Source organism: Sinocyclocheilus anshuiensis, unplaced genomic scaffold (genome assembly GCF_001515605.1).
Source record: "Sinocyclocheilus anshuiensis isolate Anshui unplaced genomic scaffold, SAMN03320099.WGS_v1.1 scaffold195, whole genome shotgun sequence".
In the NCBI taxonomy this organism is placed as follows: Eukaryota; Metazoa; Chordata; class Actinopteri; order Cypriniformes; family Cyprinidae; genus Sinocyclocheilus; species Sinocyclocheilus anshuiensis.
This window is the reverse complement of record NW_015548236.1, coordinates 2,096,435-2,118,934: the sequence shown is the minus strand read 5'-3', so window position 1 is coordinate 2,118,934 and position 22,500 is coordinate 2,096,435. Positions and strand designations below refer to the sequence as shown.

The 22,500-nt window shown below is 37.2% G+C and overlaps 1 protein-coding gene across 3 annotated transcripts in view; it reads right to left on the bottom strand.

Annotated features, from left to right (window-relative positions):
- Positions 1 to 22,500, bottom strand: part of LOC107654743 (ephrin type-A receptor 7-like) — a 164,435-nt gene that overhangs the window by 129,041 nt on the left and 12,894 nt on the right. For all 3 annotated transcript variants that reach the window (XM_016441974.1, XM_016441975.1, XM_016441976.1), the window contains exon 2: positions 3,055 to 3,119. In XM_016441974.1, coding sequence (XP_016297460.1) covers positions 3,055 to 3,119 — 65 coding nt within the window. The remainder of the gene's footprint in view (positions 1 to 3,054; positions 3,120 to 22,500) is intronic.

Here is a 22,500-nt window from a genome sequence, read left to right as displayed (position 1 = left end):
GGTGTCGTCAATCTGGCAACCTGCGTGTGCGTCAGGTCTGAGGAGGACGGGCCGGGTGAAAAAAAACCTCAACAATATTTTGAATTTGGACTGCAATACCTAGTTCAACCACTCGGTGTCAATCCTACATACAGCACCTTTAAATCTCAACTTTTTCGTTGTGCCTTAAGAAAGAAGAAAAGAAGGTCTCTAGATAATAATAATCATTGCAAAGATTTTTGGTCTATTTATCTATTTTATTATTGTGAAATGCCAAATGATAAAAAAAAAAACGGAATTTAAATAAAAATTAAATTAAATTTTACTTTCCATGGACTGTACCAACTTTTTGACTGGGCTTTAAAAATCATTGTCTCATATCATAATATATATTGCAAAAGTTTTTGGCCTTTTATCTATTAACATTGGTGAGAAATGAAATGAAATTAAATTAAATTACATGTTTTTTTTATATTTAATAAGATAAAATATAATATTTTTTAAATGCTACCTGTGGTACATTAAATGCCTAGAAAGGGGATATTTTGGGGGATATCTATATACACAAAGATGTAAATTAGTAACTTACTGCAGATCTATAGGCATAATTATTACAAAGAGTAATGTACACATCATTGTCTTTATGTCAATAAGAGCATCATGTTGGCATATATATTTTTAGTGTGTACAGTTTATAAAGCTTAATGCCAAATCAGCTACAGTATATCAAACACAGAATATATTAAGACTAAAGCATCTTCAATCAGCACCACAAACAAGCTCATCGTCTTGTAGAGAGATTATAATGAGCCTCTGAAGATGAACAATTTCACAGTGTTTTCACAATTAATTGCAGTGTAATGAAGATCCTTCGTTTCTGAGGGAATTGAGCAGTTTGAATCCACATCTGAGTTTGGCAGAGTCTCTCCACAGATACGACTATGAGTGGCAGTGAATTTCAACGCATCCTGTTGAAAACCACAGAGAGATCAAACCTGCGTAGCATGTATGCATGTACGGGTGTGTGTACATCCATGCAGCTGTGGTGGGCAACGTCTGGGAGCAGGAGACTGAGGATTTAATCGCTGTCAGGTCCAGAATTAACAAGCTAAACAAATAACAGCTTGTAGCGAGTCCCCAGCACACAGTCGTTTTTCCTCACAGATAACGTTTCGAATGAAGGAACGTGTCCATCCTGAGCTGAGCCGTCCTCTGTAAGGCTTACTGCTCATCTCAGCTATGAATCAAGCTATGCATGTAATCTTTAGCACGTGGTTTAGAATTGAGAAAGAGAGAAGATGATGTAAGATGAGAGATAGGACACAGAAAGAGACAAATGGGGTTTATCTGGTGAGGGCAAAGCAGTCCATACTGGGATTACAGCAGGGATGAGTAAGTAATACAGTTGGGGAATCGAGACACAGAAAAGAAACAAGAAATAGACCGGTAAAAGGTAAAGATGCGGGGGAGGAGAGAGATGGAGAAAGAAATTGGGTATAGGGTTTAGCCCAAAATCCCATTGAACAGCAACTACATTGAAGTATGTCTCACAAATCTCAAGTACATCATAACACATTGACACTTGATTGTGAATTTCGAGTCAGATATGACTGAAACCAATGACTTGTAATTCAGGGAATGAGTCAGATGTTAATTCAGTAAACACTTTGAATGATTCAGTCAGCAAGTGAGCAGTTTTAGACCAATGGCTTCATCGGTTATGAGGCATTTAGCCCAATTCATTAAACAGAACCAGACCAGAGAAGTAATTTGTTTACGAATTGGATTACACTGGTTTACAGCCGTTGTGTTGCAACAGAAGCATCTGAATTTTATGTACTGAGAAATAGGCGAGTATTTTAGAATTTAGTGTGGTATTCTATCCACACTGGTGAAGGATTAGAGATATTCAAGAACCATTAATGTAAACAAATGTCATAAAAATAATATGGTTCTGTTACTTATCTATTTACCTATTTACCTATCTATAGTATTTATACATTTTATAACAAACCACATATTTCTGAATAAACAGACGTTTATACTGAGTCCGGGTTATTACTAGCAAGTTCAAATTTATTTATTTATTTATTTATTTAAATTAGGGTCGGGACTCAGGGAACTCTTATTAAAAAAAGGTTCAATTAAACAATCACATCATTTCATACTTCACATTTTACATATTACAAATGCAAATTTATTTCCAATGAACTAGGGCTGAAACTAACAATTATTTTGATAAATGATTAACCTGTCTCGATTAATTGGATGAAAAAAAATCCCATCTTTATTTTATTTTGTATTTTATTAAAGAAAGTTATTATTGTGCTCCCATTCTATTGCGCTCCATCTGTTTGTTCAATTCAATTCAGTTCAGTACAGGACACTTTATTGTCACTGCAGGGAAATTGGTCTTGGACTCATGGTGCTCACATACACACTGTCTGGTCATTTTTGTAGAAACACAATGGCTAGAACACAACGACTTTATTACATCCATCAGTACACAGACAATAGACAAGAATATACTCAGAAATAAAATACAAACCTAAAACATAAAATCTATTAGACAATACAACCTCGTAAAAAAAAAAAAATCCTAAAAAAACTATTACACTCACTTCTTCAGCATTATGCAAAATGGAATACAGGAATAAAGATGAAAACATTAAAAAGTAAGTGGGGAATGCGCTGAGGAAACACGTCTATAACACATTAAACAGAGACCTGCATCAAACGTTATGTTTATTCATTTGTTTAAAGCTCTTAATATAAATGCAATCGGCTTGGTTTTGCATTTTCTTTCTGCAGAAGCTTGCACTGTGACATCTGCTGTTTCAGATGCGTTTCATAGAAAGTTTTCAAAAGTGTTACTCACTACCGTAAAGTGACATGGTGGTGGATGTTTTCCATAATCGCTTTGTTGTTAATTATTTTCATTATCAATTGTTATCAATTTTATCATTATCATTGTTTCAGCCCCACAATGAACTATATGATGGTCTTAGTGCCACTTAACTAAAACCATGGTATAGTCTACATCTACAATGATCTAATGAATAATGAAGGTCTTACCCCATTAGAAGGATATGAGGTCCAACCCAGCTCTGCCTGGGATTCCTTAGAATTCAGCAAGACAACTGTAGGAAAAAAACAAAATCAAGAGAGAAACAATATAAGAACTGATAAGGTATCAGAATCACTAAATTGCAATTATATGTTGTGCATTTTCCTTCTCACTGTCAGAGCATATAGAACTGATAGTGTTCAATAATAATGAACACACACTCCCAGAGGACGGGCTGTTGATCTGGAGGGTGACTGCATCAGAGGAGCATTAGAGCTCAAATGGGGACTGACAGACCTGCAGAGCTGCACTTAGTGAAATGAAGTGCACCGGTCATCAGCTGATAATGCTGGTCAGCTTTGCAAAGCACAGGAATCTTGACAAATTTCAGCCAGAAAATATGGTCTGTGGTACAATGTGCTGGTTTAACATTTAAACATTAATTTTCTAAAGAGAAAATAAATGTTTTACGACACCACCATGATGCAATAGAGCCCAAGAGGCCTGTGAAGCAAATTCATGTTGGCATTTGTCATTTCTGCTGCATTTCTACAATGACAAAGCCCTAATGTGAAACTCTGCTTATAAACTACATTAAAATGAGCAGTGAACCCTTGAATGTTATTCAGCAATTCGGACAAGTACAAGACTGTGTAAACTAACTTGGCCAAGCTGAAACACTTTTAAAAAGATGCCCTTGACACAAATAGAGCCTGGGCTCTAAATCAGCACCTTGGAGAAGGCTTGTTGGGATGAAGCCTATAATTCAGAACCACAGACAACACCCAGTACTCAGAAACACAGTATAAGCACCCTGGACAGCGACATGACTGTAGGGCCAATTCAGCACCATGGATAGCACCACTGCCTTTCATTCCTAAAACACTCTGCCTAAATCTGTACAAAACAAGAAGATTTATAAGGGCAAACATGTCTTTTTTGATGCTAAAGTATCCTTTCCAGAGTAATGTGCAAAGACAAATACATTTACAAAGAGTATAAACACTATAGCTCTGTTATGCTGTGGTTTGTTTGAGCAGTCCAACATGTCAACTTATAGCTCAACCAATGGTGTGAGTTTGGGGCGGGACTAACTATTTGTATTTAGAAGTAATCATTATTTTTTGCAATTATGGAGGAGCAGGGTTGCACTGCAGAAGTTGCACATGTTCTCTAAAGTTTCAACCATACATATACAATATTCTGTGAACAATTCAAGTGAACTACACACCATTCAAAAGTTTGGGGTCTGCAATTTTTTACGTTTTTCAAAAGTTTTTTTCAAGAAGAAGTCTCACCAATGCTACATTTACTTGATCAAAAATACAGTAAAACAGTAATATTGTGAAATATTATTCCAAATTAAAAAATTAGTTTTCTATTCTTACATTCTATTCTTATTTAATATATTAGATATTATTACTTACATTTATTAATAATTATTCATATTAAATATAAAAATGATCGAAAAACAGTAATACTGTAATATTGCTCTGCAAAATTATGAAAGATATGTGGGTGCATTAAATAGGCAAACATATATTTATATATTATATAGTATATTATACAGCATATAAGTTTGACTCCAAACTTTTGAATGGAAGTATATGTTTGCCTAGTTAGTGTTTTAAAGTGCCCACATTCTGCCACATACAGTACCTGCCCTCATTTTGCCAAACATGGTGGGTTACCAGAAGCTGAATTTTTCATTAATATTTATTGCTACCAAAATGCTTGTTTCTCTTTGCTCAGCTCTCTGCTGTCAAACACAGAGCCACGTGAGACCAGCAAAATGCCACCACTACGCCACTGACACGGACTCTGTATTAACACATGCACACGGCTCTGACATCACAACTCTAGTCTGAATGCTACTTCACAACAAGCCAGATGAGCTGCAGAAAGCTCCTTCAGAGGAGCTGTGCACTTCTGCCACGAGAGCACTTGTATCTTACAGCATGACTCAGAGCATTTTTTAGCCTTGTAAATTTGCGGTTACTGCCAAGTATTATGAGGGGGGGAAAAATATAGAAAATGTACTGAGGGGTGAGTATTTTACGTTCCCAAGGTTTTCTGTGGTAAACATAGACAAATTTCACAGTGTTCTAACTTTGCTTCAGTTGGTTTGAGTGGGGGTTTTTTTCGCCCTCAGAACAGCTGTTGCTTGGTCTCTCCACTTTTAGGGGACAAGATGCTATATGATTTCTGCTGACACGGGCCCCCTACTGATCTGACCTTCAAGACACACAGAAAAGTAGAAAGAGATGCTGTGCCAGACTAAGTTATACTACACAATGCAGTCAGAAAGACACAGTGAGGTCAGACTAAGAGACAGAAAAACAGCAAAAAAATGTGAAAACAAGTAGTAGAAGAAATCGTTCACCCAAAAATGAAAAATCATTTACTTGCCTCATGTCATTCCAAAACCATTTGTCTTTCTTTTTTTCTGGAACACAAATGGGTAGATTTAAAAATGTGCTCTTAATAAAGTCTGTTTTCTAAATGCATGTGATTGATCTTATTGTGAACGATTTATCCATGCATATGTTCTAATTAAAAAAATAAATTAAAAAAAAGAGCTAGTAACTTTTTTAATCAAAATGTCATAACTCGATCTTCCGGTGAAGATTCTGATGTATGCCAGACTTCTCTTATAATTTTGTATGCTGCCCTTTTCTTACAATTGAGCTCACATTCAAATCTGCCTCCATCCAACCGACTGATCCGAGTCCCCTTCCTACACAGCCCTCTACGAACACCTTGGCAATTGAATCGCCATTGGCTAGTAAATTTTTTAGTTTACCAGACAGACAGACAGACAGACAGACAAAAATTTAAGGGGGTCTGAATACTTTCCGTACCCACTGTATATTTGTAAAATGGCACAGTTTTATAAATACCTGAAACTACACTCTTAACATCAGTCAGTCAAACATTATAATATGATAATCAATATTATTTAATGATAGAACTTTAGTAATTAGAATTAAAACTTGATAACCATGTATGAATGCATATTAGTCATTTTAACTGAACTTCGGACTGGTGGTGGTGCTTTTTAGGTCAGTCAGTGTTTCTGTAAAAAAAATAAAAAATTGGGGAAAAACTAACAAAAATACTGATAAGATAATAATGATACGAATTCTACTAATAAGAACAATATAAAACGCACCAAGGATTAATGAGCTACTGGATTCATGAATATTAATCAGGTTGTGTGCGTTCGCTCGAACCGATTTGCTGAAATCAAAACAGGGACGATAATAGGTGAGCGCCAGCCAATGAGATTGCCGTTTGCGCATTAGTTCCGCCCACTACCGGAGAAAGCGGTAGTTCTTAAAAGCTCTTAAAAGTTCTCAAAAGCAGCATAAAAGTGTCATAAAACAGGTCTTAAAACTCAAGCGCTATATTCCAAATCATTTGAAGCCATGCATTAGATTTGGGTTTTTTCACCCAAAAAGTCAAGTCATTGTTCACTAGACATCCTGTTTGACAGTCATAGCCCCCAACTCACTATACAAAAAAGAGCAGCTTGGACATTCTGCTGAACATTTCATTTTATGATCTACAGAAGAAAGTCACTCAAACAGGTTTGGAACGACACGAAGGGGAGTAAATGACCAATTTTTTATTTTAACATGAACTATTCCATTGAATCGAGCAGAAATTATTCGGAACGTCATTCCAGGGCTTTTGATTCCAAAAATACACACATTCTGTCTCTATTTAGCGAATGTACTCACCCCAAATAACCTTCAATACATTAAGCACTATTCTTCCATCTAGACATTAGCAGAACCTGGGAGCAGAATTATTCCCTCATCCCCAAAAACCCAAATTAACCTCTGAAGAGAGGTCACAAACAAAGAGAACGTCAGAAAGATGACTGGCTGAAGGATGTGCTTATGTCACAGGGGCACTAATCTCCCTGTCAAACCCAACACACTTATGTAAATCCCAGTGAAAGAATTATAATATGAGAAACATAACATTCAATAGAGGGGATTAGCCACATGTTGTTAAACTCGCTTCCATGCAGCTTATCTGCGTATATACACATGAAGCACACACAGGCTCAGAATGCACCAATCAGAGTCCAAAGACCTGTGGGACACTCATCGACCAAACATTATCCCTCTAATAAGCACACACACACAAACTTAAATGGACTCTCTATGTGCATGCATGCGCTAGTGGCCGTTAAAGCCAACCAAATGGCAAAGCACATTAAGTTGAAGCCCCACACAGACCTTTATGACCTCATTAAACTTTCAGCTCTGCCATTGGGGTCTAAAGAGCGCTTGTTTTTCTCTAAGGTTCTATGGAAACGTTTGCACGTATGCGCACAAGCTGCTGAATCATAAAAACAGCTATTTGCCTGGGTTTCCGCACAGGGGGAGGTGTATTCATGAGGACCTCTCAGTCATTTTCGCTCTTCTTTCTGATCAGCTTGGCATCTTTTCGAAATGGGTCACGGTGCCGAGCGCCCGCTTTTAAAAACACAACCCCCCTCCGAGCTAACACAACATGACATCCTTTCCAAAACCGACTTGCTTGGCTCTTACATGATCTTGACATAGCTAGGCTTGTAGGCAGTTATAAATGAAACACTGTTTTCAGGAAAAGGGGGTTGAGCGGAAGTCGAGGTGCAAGAGATTTTCTGCGGTTGGTCAGTGAGAATGGCTTGAGCCATGGGCTGTGACCGTGTGGGGTCCGGTTATGGCAGGTCCGTGTGCTGACGGAGATGTGAGTGACAGCTTCCTATTGATTCAGTCTCCCTAAATTATGAAGCTTGGCTCGCTTGTAACGTCATCATCTCCCCACCAGATCCTTTGAGCTGTCAGAGTGAAGAGAAATAAGTTAATGTGCTTAACAAGTGATTTGGGGTCATTAAATGGTCATGGAATGACTTAAGACTGACATGCACAGCTTTGAAAGCTGCTTTGCTTCATGTTCTGTGAAGATGATTTGGAATTAAGCAAGTAAAGGCATATTTTTACTTTTGTATATGAGGAGGGCTGGGCTTCATATGCCATCTCTCATACGGCTTCATACATCAGAAGCCGTATGAGAGATGGCATATGAAGAATCCAAAATTCTGCCACATCTGACAATAGCGAGTGAATTGAGAAAATGTAACTATTGTTTCTTCAAACATAAGAACAAGTTCAAGTTTGTGGTCAGTAGGATATTTATTTATTTATTTAAATAAATTAATACTTTTATTATGCAAGGATACACTAAATTAGTAAAAAAATAAAGATATTTATCATGTTACAAAAGATTTCCATTTCAAATAAAAGCTGTTCTTTTGAACTTTCTATTCACGAAGAATCCTAAATAAATGCATCACTGTTTCTACAAAAAACATTAAGCAGCACAATTGATTTCCACATTGAAAATAATAATAAGTTTCTTGAGCAGCAAATCAGCATATTAGAATGATTTCTGAAGGATCATGTGACACTGAAAACTTTTAATAATGAGTGCGGAAAATTCAGCTTTGCCATCACAGGAATAAATAACATTTTAAAATATATTCAAATAGAAAACTTTATTTTAGGTTGTACAATATTTAACATTTTTACTGTAATTAAAGAAATGCAGCCTTGATGAGCATCTTTCAAAAATATAAAAAAATTCGTACCAATCACAAACTTTTGAGTAGTATATAGAGAAAATGCTGAAATAGAGTTTCATGATTAGTGAGAAGCATGCATACTGTATATTTTCCCCTCCAATTTAAAATGTATTTAACCATTATATTTAAGCCTTATTTTTATATACTGCAAAATATGCATTTACACAGACTTTTTTCAGTGCTATCCCAAGCAAAATTGCCTATACAGCCAGGTTCATCACAAATCCATAATTCCTCATTTTTAAAACACGTCACGAATGAAGACAGCAGTCGCCAATAAGGGTTAGGCTGAGAGCAGGCAGGTCATGTGACCAACTCCCAGAGAGTGGAGAGTGCTGTCAGCCAGAGCATGTGCTTACATAACGAGTTATGAGATGTGAGCCAAGTCAAAATGATTAGAAGGCATCAAAGAGACAACAGACAGCTCTGACTAATGTACATTCAAAGTGAAGGAACTGTTCTACTAGCAAAAATGTTGTACAACTAGAATTTTACATCTTCCAAAGAAATATAGAGTTTTGGGTGGATGTTAGGCGGTTGACTACTACCAATAATAAGAAAGCACACATGCACAACCCTTGAGCATCCACAAGTTCTCAGAACCACACACACACACCTGTTTCTCGACCTCTTGTCCCACTTTTGTGCCTTTGTGCTGATTGCTGTGTTTTTTTAAATGTCATGGTGGGCCCTCTGTGTTAACCAAAGCTCTTTTCTGAGTGAGAGGACAGTTTTAGTGGAGCTTTCAGACACACCTCAATAAATGAAGCCGTATCGTTGCTGGTACCTCCATGTCATCTGGCCATGTCAAGCAAAATAATGTTTTATTCAGACGAGAGCTGTTTGTTTGTGAGCAAAACAGGATGCTTGTGCCGACTATGCCACAGCAGTTAGGATTTCTGTAGCTGTAGCCACTGTTTGGCATCTCCCTCTCTCGCCCTTTGTGTTCCTGTCCATGTTGGTCAGGATTTTCCCCTTATGAAGTCAAGAGGGTTTAATTTAGGCCTGGGCGATATAACGGTATTGATATTTATCGACGGTACACCTTCTTCGCTAACGATAGAAAAAATGTTCGATATTGGCACGTGCTATGAGTGACGCAGACAGCAAACACGAACACATGCTGAAATGTGTGCAGTGCCTGCCTGTGATGAGGAGATTGTGAATAAAGAATTAATATTGGTCGAATTTAAAATAAACATTTGCATTTGAATGTTAGGAGTGCGTCAGGGAGCGTCATAAGTGGAGCAGGAGATGCGGTGATGATGATGTAAGTGACGTTGTTTCATTTTAATGTTTTGTTAGTCTAGCCCACGAGACGCCAATTTGAGTTGAATTACTGAAATAAATGAACTTTTCCACGACATTCTAATTTATTGAGATGCACCTGTAGAGGCTCAATGAGATTATGAGGAACTTAGTAGACACAAGTAAAATTTCGCTCAAAGTTAATCATAAAGATAAGAAATGCATCAAAACAATAATAGTAATTTAGCTATAAATAGTGCTGTCAAACGATTAAAATAAAAGTTTTTGTTTACATAATATATGTACTGTGTTTATTTTTATGTATATATAAATACACACACATTAAGTATATATTTTGAAAATATTTACATGTATATACATTTATATTCTATATAAATATATTTAATATATAAACAACATATTTTTCTTAAATATATTCAGGCATGTGTTTGTATTTATACATACATAATAAATATACACAGTACACACTCATATATTATATAAACAAAAACTTTTATTTTGGATGTGATTAATCGCGATTAATTGTTTGACAGCACAAGTTATAAAGAAAAGTACTGTAAAGCAATTTATAAAGAAAATAATAAAGTTATAAAGAAATGCCAATGCTCTTAAATATACACTGCTCTTCAAAAGTTTGGGTTTGATACAGTGGTGTGAAAAAGTGTTGGCCCCCTTCCTGATTTCTTATTTTCATGCAAAAAAATAAGAAATCAGGAAGGGGGCCAACACTTTTTCACACCACTGTATATATATATATATATAGATGGATAGATGGACAGATAGATATAGATAGATAGATAGATATAGACATTCAGCTTTGCCCTCACAGTAAAACAGAAAAGGAATCATTTACAATTATTATTTTAAACAATGTTTTAAAAATATTACTGTTTCACAGCATTTCAATCATTTTACTATATTTTTGATCATATAAATGCAGCCATGGTGAGCAAAATACTTTTCAAAAGCAATCAAAAATTTTATACCGAGCCCAAACTTTTGAGTGGTAGTTAATAATGTCATTGCAAATTTTAAACAGTATTTACAGTATTTGAGTGTCTACTGTTTTTTTTAAGGTTCAGTTCCAACCAAGAATTTTCTTCTTGGTGCATTACTAAAAACACTGTACTAGGAAAGGAGGACAGTGTAAGGGAACAACTCCTCCCCCATCCCTAAATCTCCTTCTCTCTCTCTCTCTCTCTCTCTCTATCTCTATCTCTATCTCTCTGTCGTTGTTAATAAGCAACAGAGTCAAAAATGTGGAAGAGTGGTTACGTAAGTGGAAGAGAGAGAGGGAAAGACTTTTTCCCCCTCTCTCAATTTAGGAATCCACTTTAGATCAAATTAGACTCTGATTCTCGCCACATTACCACATCACCTCCCTTTCACGCCCCTGACAGGAGGAGGGCCGTTCCTCTCTCCAGCACTCCCACCTGTCTCATTCATTCATCCTCAAAGACGACGACTTCCCCTGCCCTTGTATCTTCTCCTCCTCCTCTAACGCACTAAATGTCAGATTACAGAGGCGTCATTAAAGATACTATGAGGATGTGGATTGAATTTTCCTTTGCTGTCCTCATACTCGCATATCCACACACTCCCACCCATGGCTGTTTGAGGGGTGGGCTTATGTTCAGAATGCTTTATGTCATCAAACTAAGCATCGTCACTGATGCTAATCTTGACTGGCAGTCTAAAATTAGTTATTTTCCCTTACACTGGGACATGAACATACACAGAGGTACTACAACTGCTTGTCATTTAAATTGTAGAAACACACACTGATAAGTTAGTATAAACTTATATGCATAAAGAAATAGTCTAAGCTAAATATCAGAAAAAACATATTTTGGCATATCCCCCATTTGGCAAACTAACTAACTAAATAAGTAAATAAAATACAAATAAGAATTAAAAAAAGGGCTCAATGTAATGCAACTACAACGGAAATCTAAGACATAATTATACAGCAAGGATACAAACAATAAAAATATACAACAGTAATGTTTTGAAAACCATTATGATACACTTTAATTTAATTAAAACATTACAAATATTGTCTCATTTTGTAATAGAATCGCTTTACAACCTTGTCTGGTCAAAGTTACACTTGCATTCAAAAGTCAAAATTATTTTGAAAAAGTCTTTTTTAATTTTTTGAAAATAATTTAATGCTTTTATTCAGTAAGGATGCATTAAATCGAACAAAAGTAACATTGTTACAAAATATTTCCATTTTAAACAAATGTTTTTTTTACTTTGAACTTACCATTCAAAGACTCTAATCATGGTTTCAAACAAAAAAAACATTAAGCAACACATCTGTTTTCAACATTAATAATAACAAGAAATGTTTCTTGAGCAGCAAATCAGCATATTAGAATGATTTCTGAAGGATCATATGACACTGAAGACTGGAATAAAGGCTAAAAATAAAATAACAATTTCATCTTAGCCATCACAGAAATAAATTACATTTTGAAATGTAGGCCTATTAAAACAGAAAATAGTTATTTTAAATTGTAATATTTCATAATAGTACGGTTTTTACTGTATCTAATTAATGCAGCCTTGGTGAGCTTAAGAGACTTCATTCCAAAACATTTATAAATCATACTAACCCCAAAAGATTGAAAATGTAAAGCGTGTATGTGAAAAAGAAATGAACTAAATAAGAGAACAACGCTAAACCAAACTCTTCCAAATTAACACTCAAATCACATCCATCCAACCCCTCTCATCATATCATATCATCAGTCCAAACTCTCTAACTCTCCCCAACCCCCTCCGTCTTTCCATTATTACGATAGACATTGATCTCCATCCTATTGATGAATGAAGGCAAGTCAAAGGTGTGTGTGTGTGTGTGTGAGAGAGACAGACAGAGAGACGGAAAGGTCTGGGGTCGAGAGAGAATGGAGCCCGACCGGCCATCCATCAATACGGCACATCACGGAACCGCAGAAATCCATACTCTCGACAGCTGATCAATCAATGGGCAGCACAACCGGGCGGCTTGTAAAAGAATACGGCCAGGCGAGTCGATAAGTTAGAATAACAGGTCTGTGCCTGTTAAACTGCGGAAAGATGGAGGGATGAATGGATGGCAGGCGGGACAGAAAGCTTGTCCTTACCGACGTGTGCTCAGTGGATAGATGACAGGGAAATATATCAGTCGCAATGGCGTCTGCGCTGCAGGGTCCCTTTAAGCTCTGATGGGAACGGACTCTCTACTTATCGTAATATAATACAAAATAAAAACACAAAGTAAAAAAAGTCTAAATCTAGATAGGAATATGCCAGAAATTTCAAGCAACATCCTATAAAAGTATAAATCCAAGGTCTCATAATAGATGTCGCATATCTTTCTCTTCTTCTGTCTGAAGTCGAGGCTTTTTGTTATCATTTGTACAACTGTCAGATCTCATTGCTCAGCTGTCTCGATTCATTTATTCCATGATTGTTTATTTACTTATCTGTGAGGTAGATAATTTGAGCATATTAATCCACAAATACCTTTTCAAAAAAAAAGGGGAAAAAAATCCACTAATTATGTAAATCAGGTGCAGAATGGCTCCTTTCAGCTTGTTTGGATTTAATTAGATGGCCCTTATTGCTTCTTTCCACAGGCCTGTTGATCTATAAACGGTCCCCGCGTTTATAGTGAGGCCATTAAAAAGACAAGTCTTATTCTGGATTCTGGCCTCTGTGCACTCTGTGTTTTCTTAGAAATGGAAGAACAGACGGAATCATCATGGAGTGAATCACACCTCCGCATGACTAAAAATATCTTTGTGTATGACTAAACTTTTGTCAGTTTAGTCATACCAACCTATCAAAAACTTGGGTGCTGAAGCCAAAATATCAAATGACAATACTGTTACTCACATGTGGCTAAAACATACAGTACAAGAGCACAAGAGTTCATTGTCTAGATGTAGAGTGGAATGTTTACTACATCCAATGCTGAATACGGCATACTTTTTTTCCAAAATTACCACTTGAAAGAGTGCAATCTAGGATACAATAGCAATTTGACAGCAAATGCTAAATTGTGATCACATGACTATCAAATAACTTGATTAAAATGATTAAAAAAGGTCATGTGCATACAGAATGCATATGGCAAGTAGTACGGCAAGTAGCACTTCCAACAAGATTTTGAAGTGCAAATCCAATGGACACTTTACTATCCAATGAGCTTGTTTACAAATGTTACATCTTATACTACACACATTTTCACATTTACAATTTCAAGCTCATTGAAGCAAGTGCTTCCAATTAAAACCACCTGAGGCACATATGGAATGTACAAATGTAGGCAGAAGTCCACTGTGATTCATCACTAGATCAAATAAAGGAGCTTTTTGACCAATAATGTTCCATAAATGGTTTAAACCAATGACAAGGAAATTATCTGCCAAACTTGTTTACCTTGAAGGAAACATTAATCAACGATGGCATAGGAAATATGATCTAAGATACCCTTTCAATGCTCAACGCTGTTAAAAGACTATGCTTTTGATGAGTAATTTAGCCACGGAGAGGGTCATATGGGATTTCCATCTTCTTATTTAGTGTGGAGGAATGGAAAGATTGCACACATTTAAATTTCAAGTTGTAAGGAAAGAGGAAGGCGAAACCATTTAAGAGACTGAAATGAAAAAATGTGACAGGCATCACATAAAGTGAAAAGGAAAAGGTCCTAACCCTGGTTCCTGTGGCACCCCAATATCTACCAGCCCACACATCCTCTGAAGAGGCCCATCCACTAATGGACAGATCTCAGGGAGTTTAATCAAAGCACATGGAGAGGGTCTCTCTCTCTCCATTTCTCTACTGCCAATCATTTAGAAGCCCTGAAACCCAACAGCCTCCTTACTACTGGTACCCTATGAACGCGGAGCTGAATAAAGAGAATGAAAGTCAAGGAGAGAGGGCAGGATGACACAGAGTACAGGTGATACTGCAGACTAGGGAGAGAGAAAAAGAGGAGAAAGAGAGAAATTACATAACTACCTAAACTAAGCCATGCGTAATGTGGACACTGCAACTACTTTCCCTGTTGACAGTTTTTAAAACGCATACAGTTTTCTAGAAACTTGAAACTACACAGCAATCTGTACAAACCACAACCATTCCAACACTTCAGTCCAAAACCTTTTCTCTTCCATCAAAACAAATTAAAATAATTGTTGGACAAATAATCAATGTCATCTTTTGACTTGTGAACAATTTTGCTACTCAATCTACATGATAAAGTACACCAAAACATTGACAAATAAATTAACATTGCATTGAGCTTTCAAAATGGTTTAACCTGTGCTTCATATAGACACTGAGTGCCTTCTGAATGTAAAAATGTGAAGAAGAAAAAATTTCTTCTGAATGTGTGTCTGTTTTGAGAACTGAAGTAATGGTTTGGGATTTTGGGCCAACAGAATCATATTTTGTGTGTTAGCAATCAAGGAAAACATCATGTTAAATTTGTTAGTGTGAGTGGGTGTACGTGCATGAGGCAGCATGAGAAATAAAAAATAAAAAATAAATTCTGCTGAACTGCTGTCCAAGAGTCCTGGTTCATATCACATCGCTAATGAAATCGGTGTATGGAAAGGAAAAGAAAGATACTGACTGCAAGTGAAAAAAGATAGTGGGAGGCTCATCTACAGTACATTCACCCTGAATGGACAGATTGAAATTTAAGGTTCGTAGTGCCTCTATAATGAAAAAGAAGGAAAACGGAAAAACACTAGTCAATTTTCAGAAGACACCATAAATGCAAACACACACGTAAACACACACTCACACAACGGTGATTGAATGCAAATTAAAATGTAAATGCTCCACTGCTAGTTTTCAAGCAGCCCGGCCCACAGATGGGAAGCATTTGAACACGACAGCTCAGACAAGTTTGGAATGTCAAAATGTGGCGTCGCACTAAGCAGAGTCTTCACACGTGCGAGTCCAGACCTAAAAAAGAAGGAAGGAAGTCCACTTGGCCAAGCCTGCTACCACTCAATCGCTCCAAAAAAAACAAGCTGGTGTTCTCAATTCTCCAGTCTCTCACACATAAACCAACCTGGAATAAAACTTTCTACCGAAAAGACTCCAGAAAACACTAGAAATTGGACGGACCAACTTGGGAAATGCTAATGTAACAGACTCTGGGTTAGCAATACTGACAGACTGATAGCTTGAATATACACACAGTCTTAGGCTCTTGGGGCAAGAAAGGAGCCAGGTAGTGTTTTAAATCGCTGCCTTTTGTGACTGCTGCAGTATTTAACAGTATTCTCAACTCTAAGCTTGCACAACCCACAGAACAGCCCTGAATTTTTCATTACATCTGCACTCTCCCGGGCAGGACCAGCTAACAGAGCGACGTGTGCATGTACGATCAGAAGACTGTGTAAATGAAGCTAAAAGCACATTTCAAGGCATTTCAATAATACTGTAAACACATCACTAAGTGTGGTGTTACATAATAACACTGGAATTTCTGAAGAACATGCAAGTCATGTCTGAAGTTGCCACTAGTGTGTTGTTGAAAAGGCATCCAGCTGCTAATGTGTTGCAGTGGTTTACAGCAGCTAAGCAGTTGATAGGGTGATCTGGGTGGTTACAAGTGTATTGCTAACGTGTTTGATTGATTGCTGCTAGTAAGTTAAAAACCATACCCACTAGGACTTTTCAAGCTAAAAAGATATGAGGCATTATTCATGCCGGTGCAGGACATGTTATATACCAAAAAAGTAATATTTAGTTAGAGGGGAAAATGTACAACCATAAAAGTGATTCTTGCTTTAACAAATTTCACAAATTATTTTCAACACATTTTCTTAGCATAGGGATTCACTGCAGGGATTTCGGAGTAATGCAACTGCATGCTGTTGTTTGTTGTAATAATATACATCTGCTATGCTTGTATTTGCTGTGTTATTTGTTAGGTGCAATGGCATTTGGGCTTTGTTTTAGTTGTATTGGAGGATTTGGTAGACTCAGCTCTGAAGTATTTGTTGAAATTTGATTCAAACACTAGGAATGTGATCTGACTTTGATTCAGCAGAACTCTCAAATACTGAGCTACAAACCGAGACGCTACTTTCTGGCAGGTTTAAAACGCCATTACAAACTGACCTAATGCAAACTATGCCCATCAATAAGTCCCACCATCTCTCTATTCAAGAATTCACTGTGCTTTTATGTGCACTGCCTTCAGGTTGACATTTGGTGACATTGATTAGCAACTTTGCTACCTATAAGGAAGTATATACACACTAGAGTTCAACTGTTTTTTTTTTTTAAGAAATTAATATTTGTTTTGAGCAAAGGAGCTTACAATTGATAAAAAGTGGCAGCAAAAACTAGTAAAATGTCACAATAGATTTCCATTTCAATAAATGCTGAATAATAAGATGAAATGTTGATTGAGCACCAAATCAGCATATTAGAATGATTTCTGAAATATCATGTGACACTGAAGACTGGAGCATTTGTGCTTTCATTCGGTTTGTCATACTGGAAACGTCAATGGTTCCTAATGTCAAACTTTAATAAATCTGTGGTTTACCTGAGTCATACTTGAGAGAGAGAGACACTGAAAGAGTTCTGTGGTAATGAATGGACAGCAACAGAAGTACTGGTGTCATCAACCATCCACACAAAGACACAAGGCCACCATAACATCAGTCATTCACTGGCGTCCACACAACTGTATGAGCTGCATTCTGGGTCAGGAACGGTCTTAGGAACATGGGTACAAAAAGCAAAGGGCCAAACACACACGCATTCCCTGCCAGGTGAATCCTATTTCTTCTCATTTAGACGCCTGTCTGCTAAATTGTCCTTGAGCTGACCTTCAAGGAGTGCTAAAGTAATCTACAATTACCTCAGAGACAGAGAAATAAAGGGTAATGCTGTCACACACACACAGCCATTAAAGTGAGTTTGTGTGTGTGTGTGTGTGTGAGGACAGGCTCGCAGAGTGGATAGAGAGGAGGAACTGGCACTTCCTGAGAGCCTCCCCATCTGGCCCTGAGAGAGAGGACCACACCACCTCGCCAACTGACCATCTGACCACACATTACATCACCAAACACTACACACACACTTAAAGGGATAGTTCACTGAAGAATTAAGAAATTACTTTGATTTTAGCAAGCATGCATTACAATGATCAAAAGAGACAAGTAAAGACATAATATTTATAAAGATACATTATGATGTTACAAACTATTTTTATTACAAATAAATGCTGCTCTTCTGACCTATATACTACTGATTAAATAATCCTAAAAAGGAAATGTTTCTTGAGCACCAAATCAGCATATTAAAATAATTTCTGAATGATCATGTGACACTGAAGACTGGAGTAATGACTGCTTCAAATTCAGCTTTACCATCACAGGAATAAATTACATTTAAAAAAAAATTAAAATAGAAAAGAGTTATTGGAATTTGTAATAATATTTCACAATATTACAGTTTTTACAGGAAACAATGAAGCCTTGGTGAGCATAGGAGGCTTCTTTTAAAAACAGCAAAATTTTACAGGCTCCAAACCTTTGAACAGTATTGGACATAAAAACTACTTTAAAAAAAACTACATCATTTTTTTTTTAAATGTACTATCTTATTTAATACTTTCCATAATGTGCAAGGATAAAAGAACAATGAAGGTGCAATTACAAACCGGCACATCACAATGTTGAAGATGTCAAAGTAAAACACCATTGTTTCATATCACATGACTAGTAATAATGAGAAAAATCTGTAGAACAACAAAAAGCAAATGCATGGCATGCTATACATTTTTCCAAGTATAAACATTACAATAAAATAGCACAAAAAAAATCTAAAATCTATAAATGACTTTTATCGTCAACTATTTTCATTATCAAACTTTATTGATTAGTTGTTGCAGCCCAACATCCAAACCTCCACAGTACATCACGCAATAATAAACATTCTATCAGCAAACAGCTCAGAGCCCTGAGAAATCAGCTTCTTGAACAGAACGTAAAGCCTTCTAAACACTCTGAAAAAGCAATCACAGTGCACGTCTGAGCATGCACAAGATCTTAACAAGAGTAAAAAAGCCGATAAATCAAGCTGTTATCTCTATAGCGTATCCATTCCAAGCATGCCAGGATTTATATGCCTCTAGATGAAGCACCAGTTGTGATATTACAGAAACGTTCCACTATAAAAAAAATAGCATCAGGTAAATTTTATTTTTCAAGCTGGACGATATGCACAATGTTATATCTGATAGCCTATATCTGAGGTTCAAGCTGACCCTGACTCGAGGTTAACGGTTTAGTGAAATGCTCACACACACTCTTTGCCTCTGAAATCAGACCGCCTTCAGTTGTTTTGATTGCAATCAGAGCAAACGTAGAAATACATAGACCCAAACACTTCACACGCTGATTGCAGAGCTTGCGATTCAGCCATACAGATAGCCACAGCTCTGGCTCATTTGCCTGCGAGATTGCAGTCAACCCATTCAGGACAAAAACAATGACACAGGCATACATTTTCACAGAAGCTCCCACAATCATCTGTGAACAAAGTGTTAAAGAAAAATATTGTCATTCCATTATTCTGAAGTCTTGCATAACCTTTCTTGATTGTTTATTTTTTATTTGTTTGTTTTGTTTAATTTGGCAAACTCGAAAGAGCTACGTCAAGACTGATCAACTAAACATTATTTTACGTTTGAAATGTCATCTCTTCCCCTTGCAATTTCTACGGCCTTTTTTCACTTTTACTATAATAATTTTAATCTTATTTTTATGTTGGCCTTTTTGACACTTTTTATTGGAAGATGGCAGGAAATGATGGACAGAAAAAAGATCAGACAACGAAACAAAATCAGGTCAGAACAACATGAAACAACAAACAAGATTCAGATTCACATTAGAGATAGGCTACAATGATCAACTAGATGACTAATCGTCCAATAACCAACTAGTTGATTAGCAGTGTTGTTAACTGTTGTGACTGTTTTCATTATTTGAAATAAAGCTGATAAATATAAATATAAATATAAGAAAAACTTTAGAAATGTTAGAATGCTACAAAAAATTTGAAATGTTGCACTGGCAGATCTTGTATTGACGGATAACTAAAATATAAACTTAAGTTTAAAAAAATGGTAAAAATACAGTTAACGCTCTATGTAAATATAAAAAACAAACAAATAAAAACTACATTAGCACATAATTACTAAAACTAAACGATTACTATAACTTAAACTTAAACTAAAATTAAATGGAAAACAGAAAATAAGATAAAAGAAAATTCAGAATATTATAAATGCTATAAATATAATACGAAAATATTATAGAAAATACGAAAATAACTTGATTTTTGAGGAGTTTTTATTTTTAATAGTGGTGCTTTAATTAGCATGCTCTTGCTTTTAAGACGACACATACAAATTAAAAGCAGTTCAACTTAATAATTTAAAGTACCCATGAAATCAAAATTTAAGTTTCTTGTCTTTTAGTATGAATATGTTAGCCTTAACATTATCTATAAGCTAGTGTGCTCCAAAACAATGACAAAATTCGTATTTACAAGATATAAGCATTCAAAACTTGCAGTCTCTCACTTCCGCCAACATGGATCAATGATTTTGATGACATCACCCTGAACTTTAGCTTCTCATCAAACTTTGTCCAATCAAATGCTCTCTAGAATCCGAACCGTCCCGCCCCCTACACTATAAATAGACGCTCAAGCTGCGGCTGAAATTGGTCACTTGTTCACAGAATTTGTATTTTCTGTACGGTGAATGGCACGTAGCGCACTATATAGGGGATAAGGAACGATTCAGATAGTGTAAATATGCATTACATTAGGTGAAAAAAATCTGGTTTCGCGCTGTGTCTTGTGAACCGACGCACCGCGCGCACACAGTTTGCTCCGGTCCAGAGACACGATAGCATGGAACGAATCACATGCGCGAGTCAGCGCAGACCACAAAACGTATAGGACCCACTTGAATTCTACACAGAATGCTACGTATATTTTATAGCAATATGGATGAGATTGAGGCTGCCATACCTTGTCAAATGCAGCTTTACCAAGCTCAAAAGTTCTAGCCCAAGCTGTGATGTAAACAAAAGCTATTGGCCGTTTAAAAGGGGGCAGGGCTGCTTGATATGTCTCGCCCTGTCTCCCTGTTTCAGTTAAAAAGACGTCAACACATAGAATAACAGTGCATGTTTCAAAGCACTTCAGTGGACCTTTAAGCTCATCTCTAGACCCCTACAATAACATGTCCCATGTGAACACCGTCAAGTCTGCCAAATGAGCAACACAACTCAACATCTGAGCACATGCACTAAACCGCTATGCAACGGCTCCAACCTCTGCAGCAGCAGCTTCCATCAAAACTAACCCTATCAGTCCATCCCCTGGAACCCAACACCAACTGTTTTCCTACCACTGGGAGCAAGTGCAATCGTAGAAGTCAGGCTTACTAAACCTGTGGCCCTGATCTCGGCTCCGGGGAGACTGAGTAAAGCCTTCATGCCAGAGCATACAATTTATGAATTTATTCATCAGCGGGAAACCACGCATTAAAAGGTCAGGCGATTTTCCAGGTCAGTGGTCAAAGCTGCGCGGTGAGGAAGGGAGAGAGAACATTGTTCCTATCTAGGCCCTGATAAAGGGGGCAGAGGGAGACGGAGAAGGCGAGCAGGAAGGCTCATACCCGGCATGTGCGAGGTTGCCGCGCTTAATGAGTTTGAAAGGTCAAATGCCTCTTCAAAAGATTAATGGGGTTTTGCACATCACCGGAGTGCTGCTTCACGGGCATCTGAGGGGGCCGAAGGGGCCAACGGCACTGTCGCCAAGTCCATGTCACACTGGCATACCAGACAGGGAGAGGCAGACATATCTCACCCATGTGGGCGGCTCAGGAAAGAGTAAATTGCTGTAAGGGTCTTAAGTTTCTATCAGGCATCACTCAATGAGCAGGCAGAGAATACTTAAAATCCACTTTACATATCAGGTGGTTCAAATATAAAAGCCTTTAAGCTGAGCAACAGTTCAGTCTAGGGCTGGGTATTGAGTTCGATCATTTTTAGGCACCGACCGAATTGCCTCGACACCATCGAGTATCAAAAAACGTCTTGTCATTCGGTACCAAATTTCGATACCTGAGGGGTTAATCTTGTCAACGTCAGTGAGCCAATAAGCCTGCAGCTAGGTGTGTTCGACTTGAAGCGGCGCTGCGCAGATCAATTGGTGTTTGACATCCGCGAGAGCGATTCGAAAGCATATGGAGCAGTCTGCTCCTCCCGCGGTAATGCGTGCGCAAGTTGAACACACCTACTAGTTTACACCGGTTAGATCTAGAGATGTGGCTCACACGTGAGGTGGTAATGTGAAAGCGTCCCAACACCCTTAAGGCTACGTTTACATTGGTGCGTTTTTGTTTTTAAAATGAAAAAGATCCTCGTCCACACTGGCGTTTCCACTGCGTTTCAGAACAGATCTCCGCCGATATTACACAACCGAAAGAGTG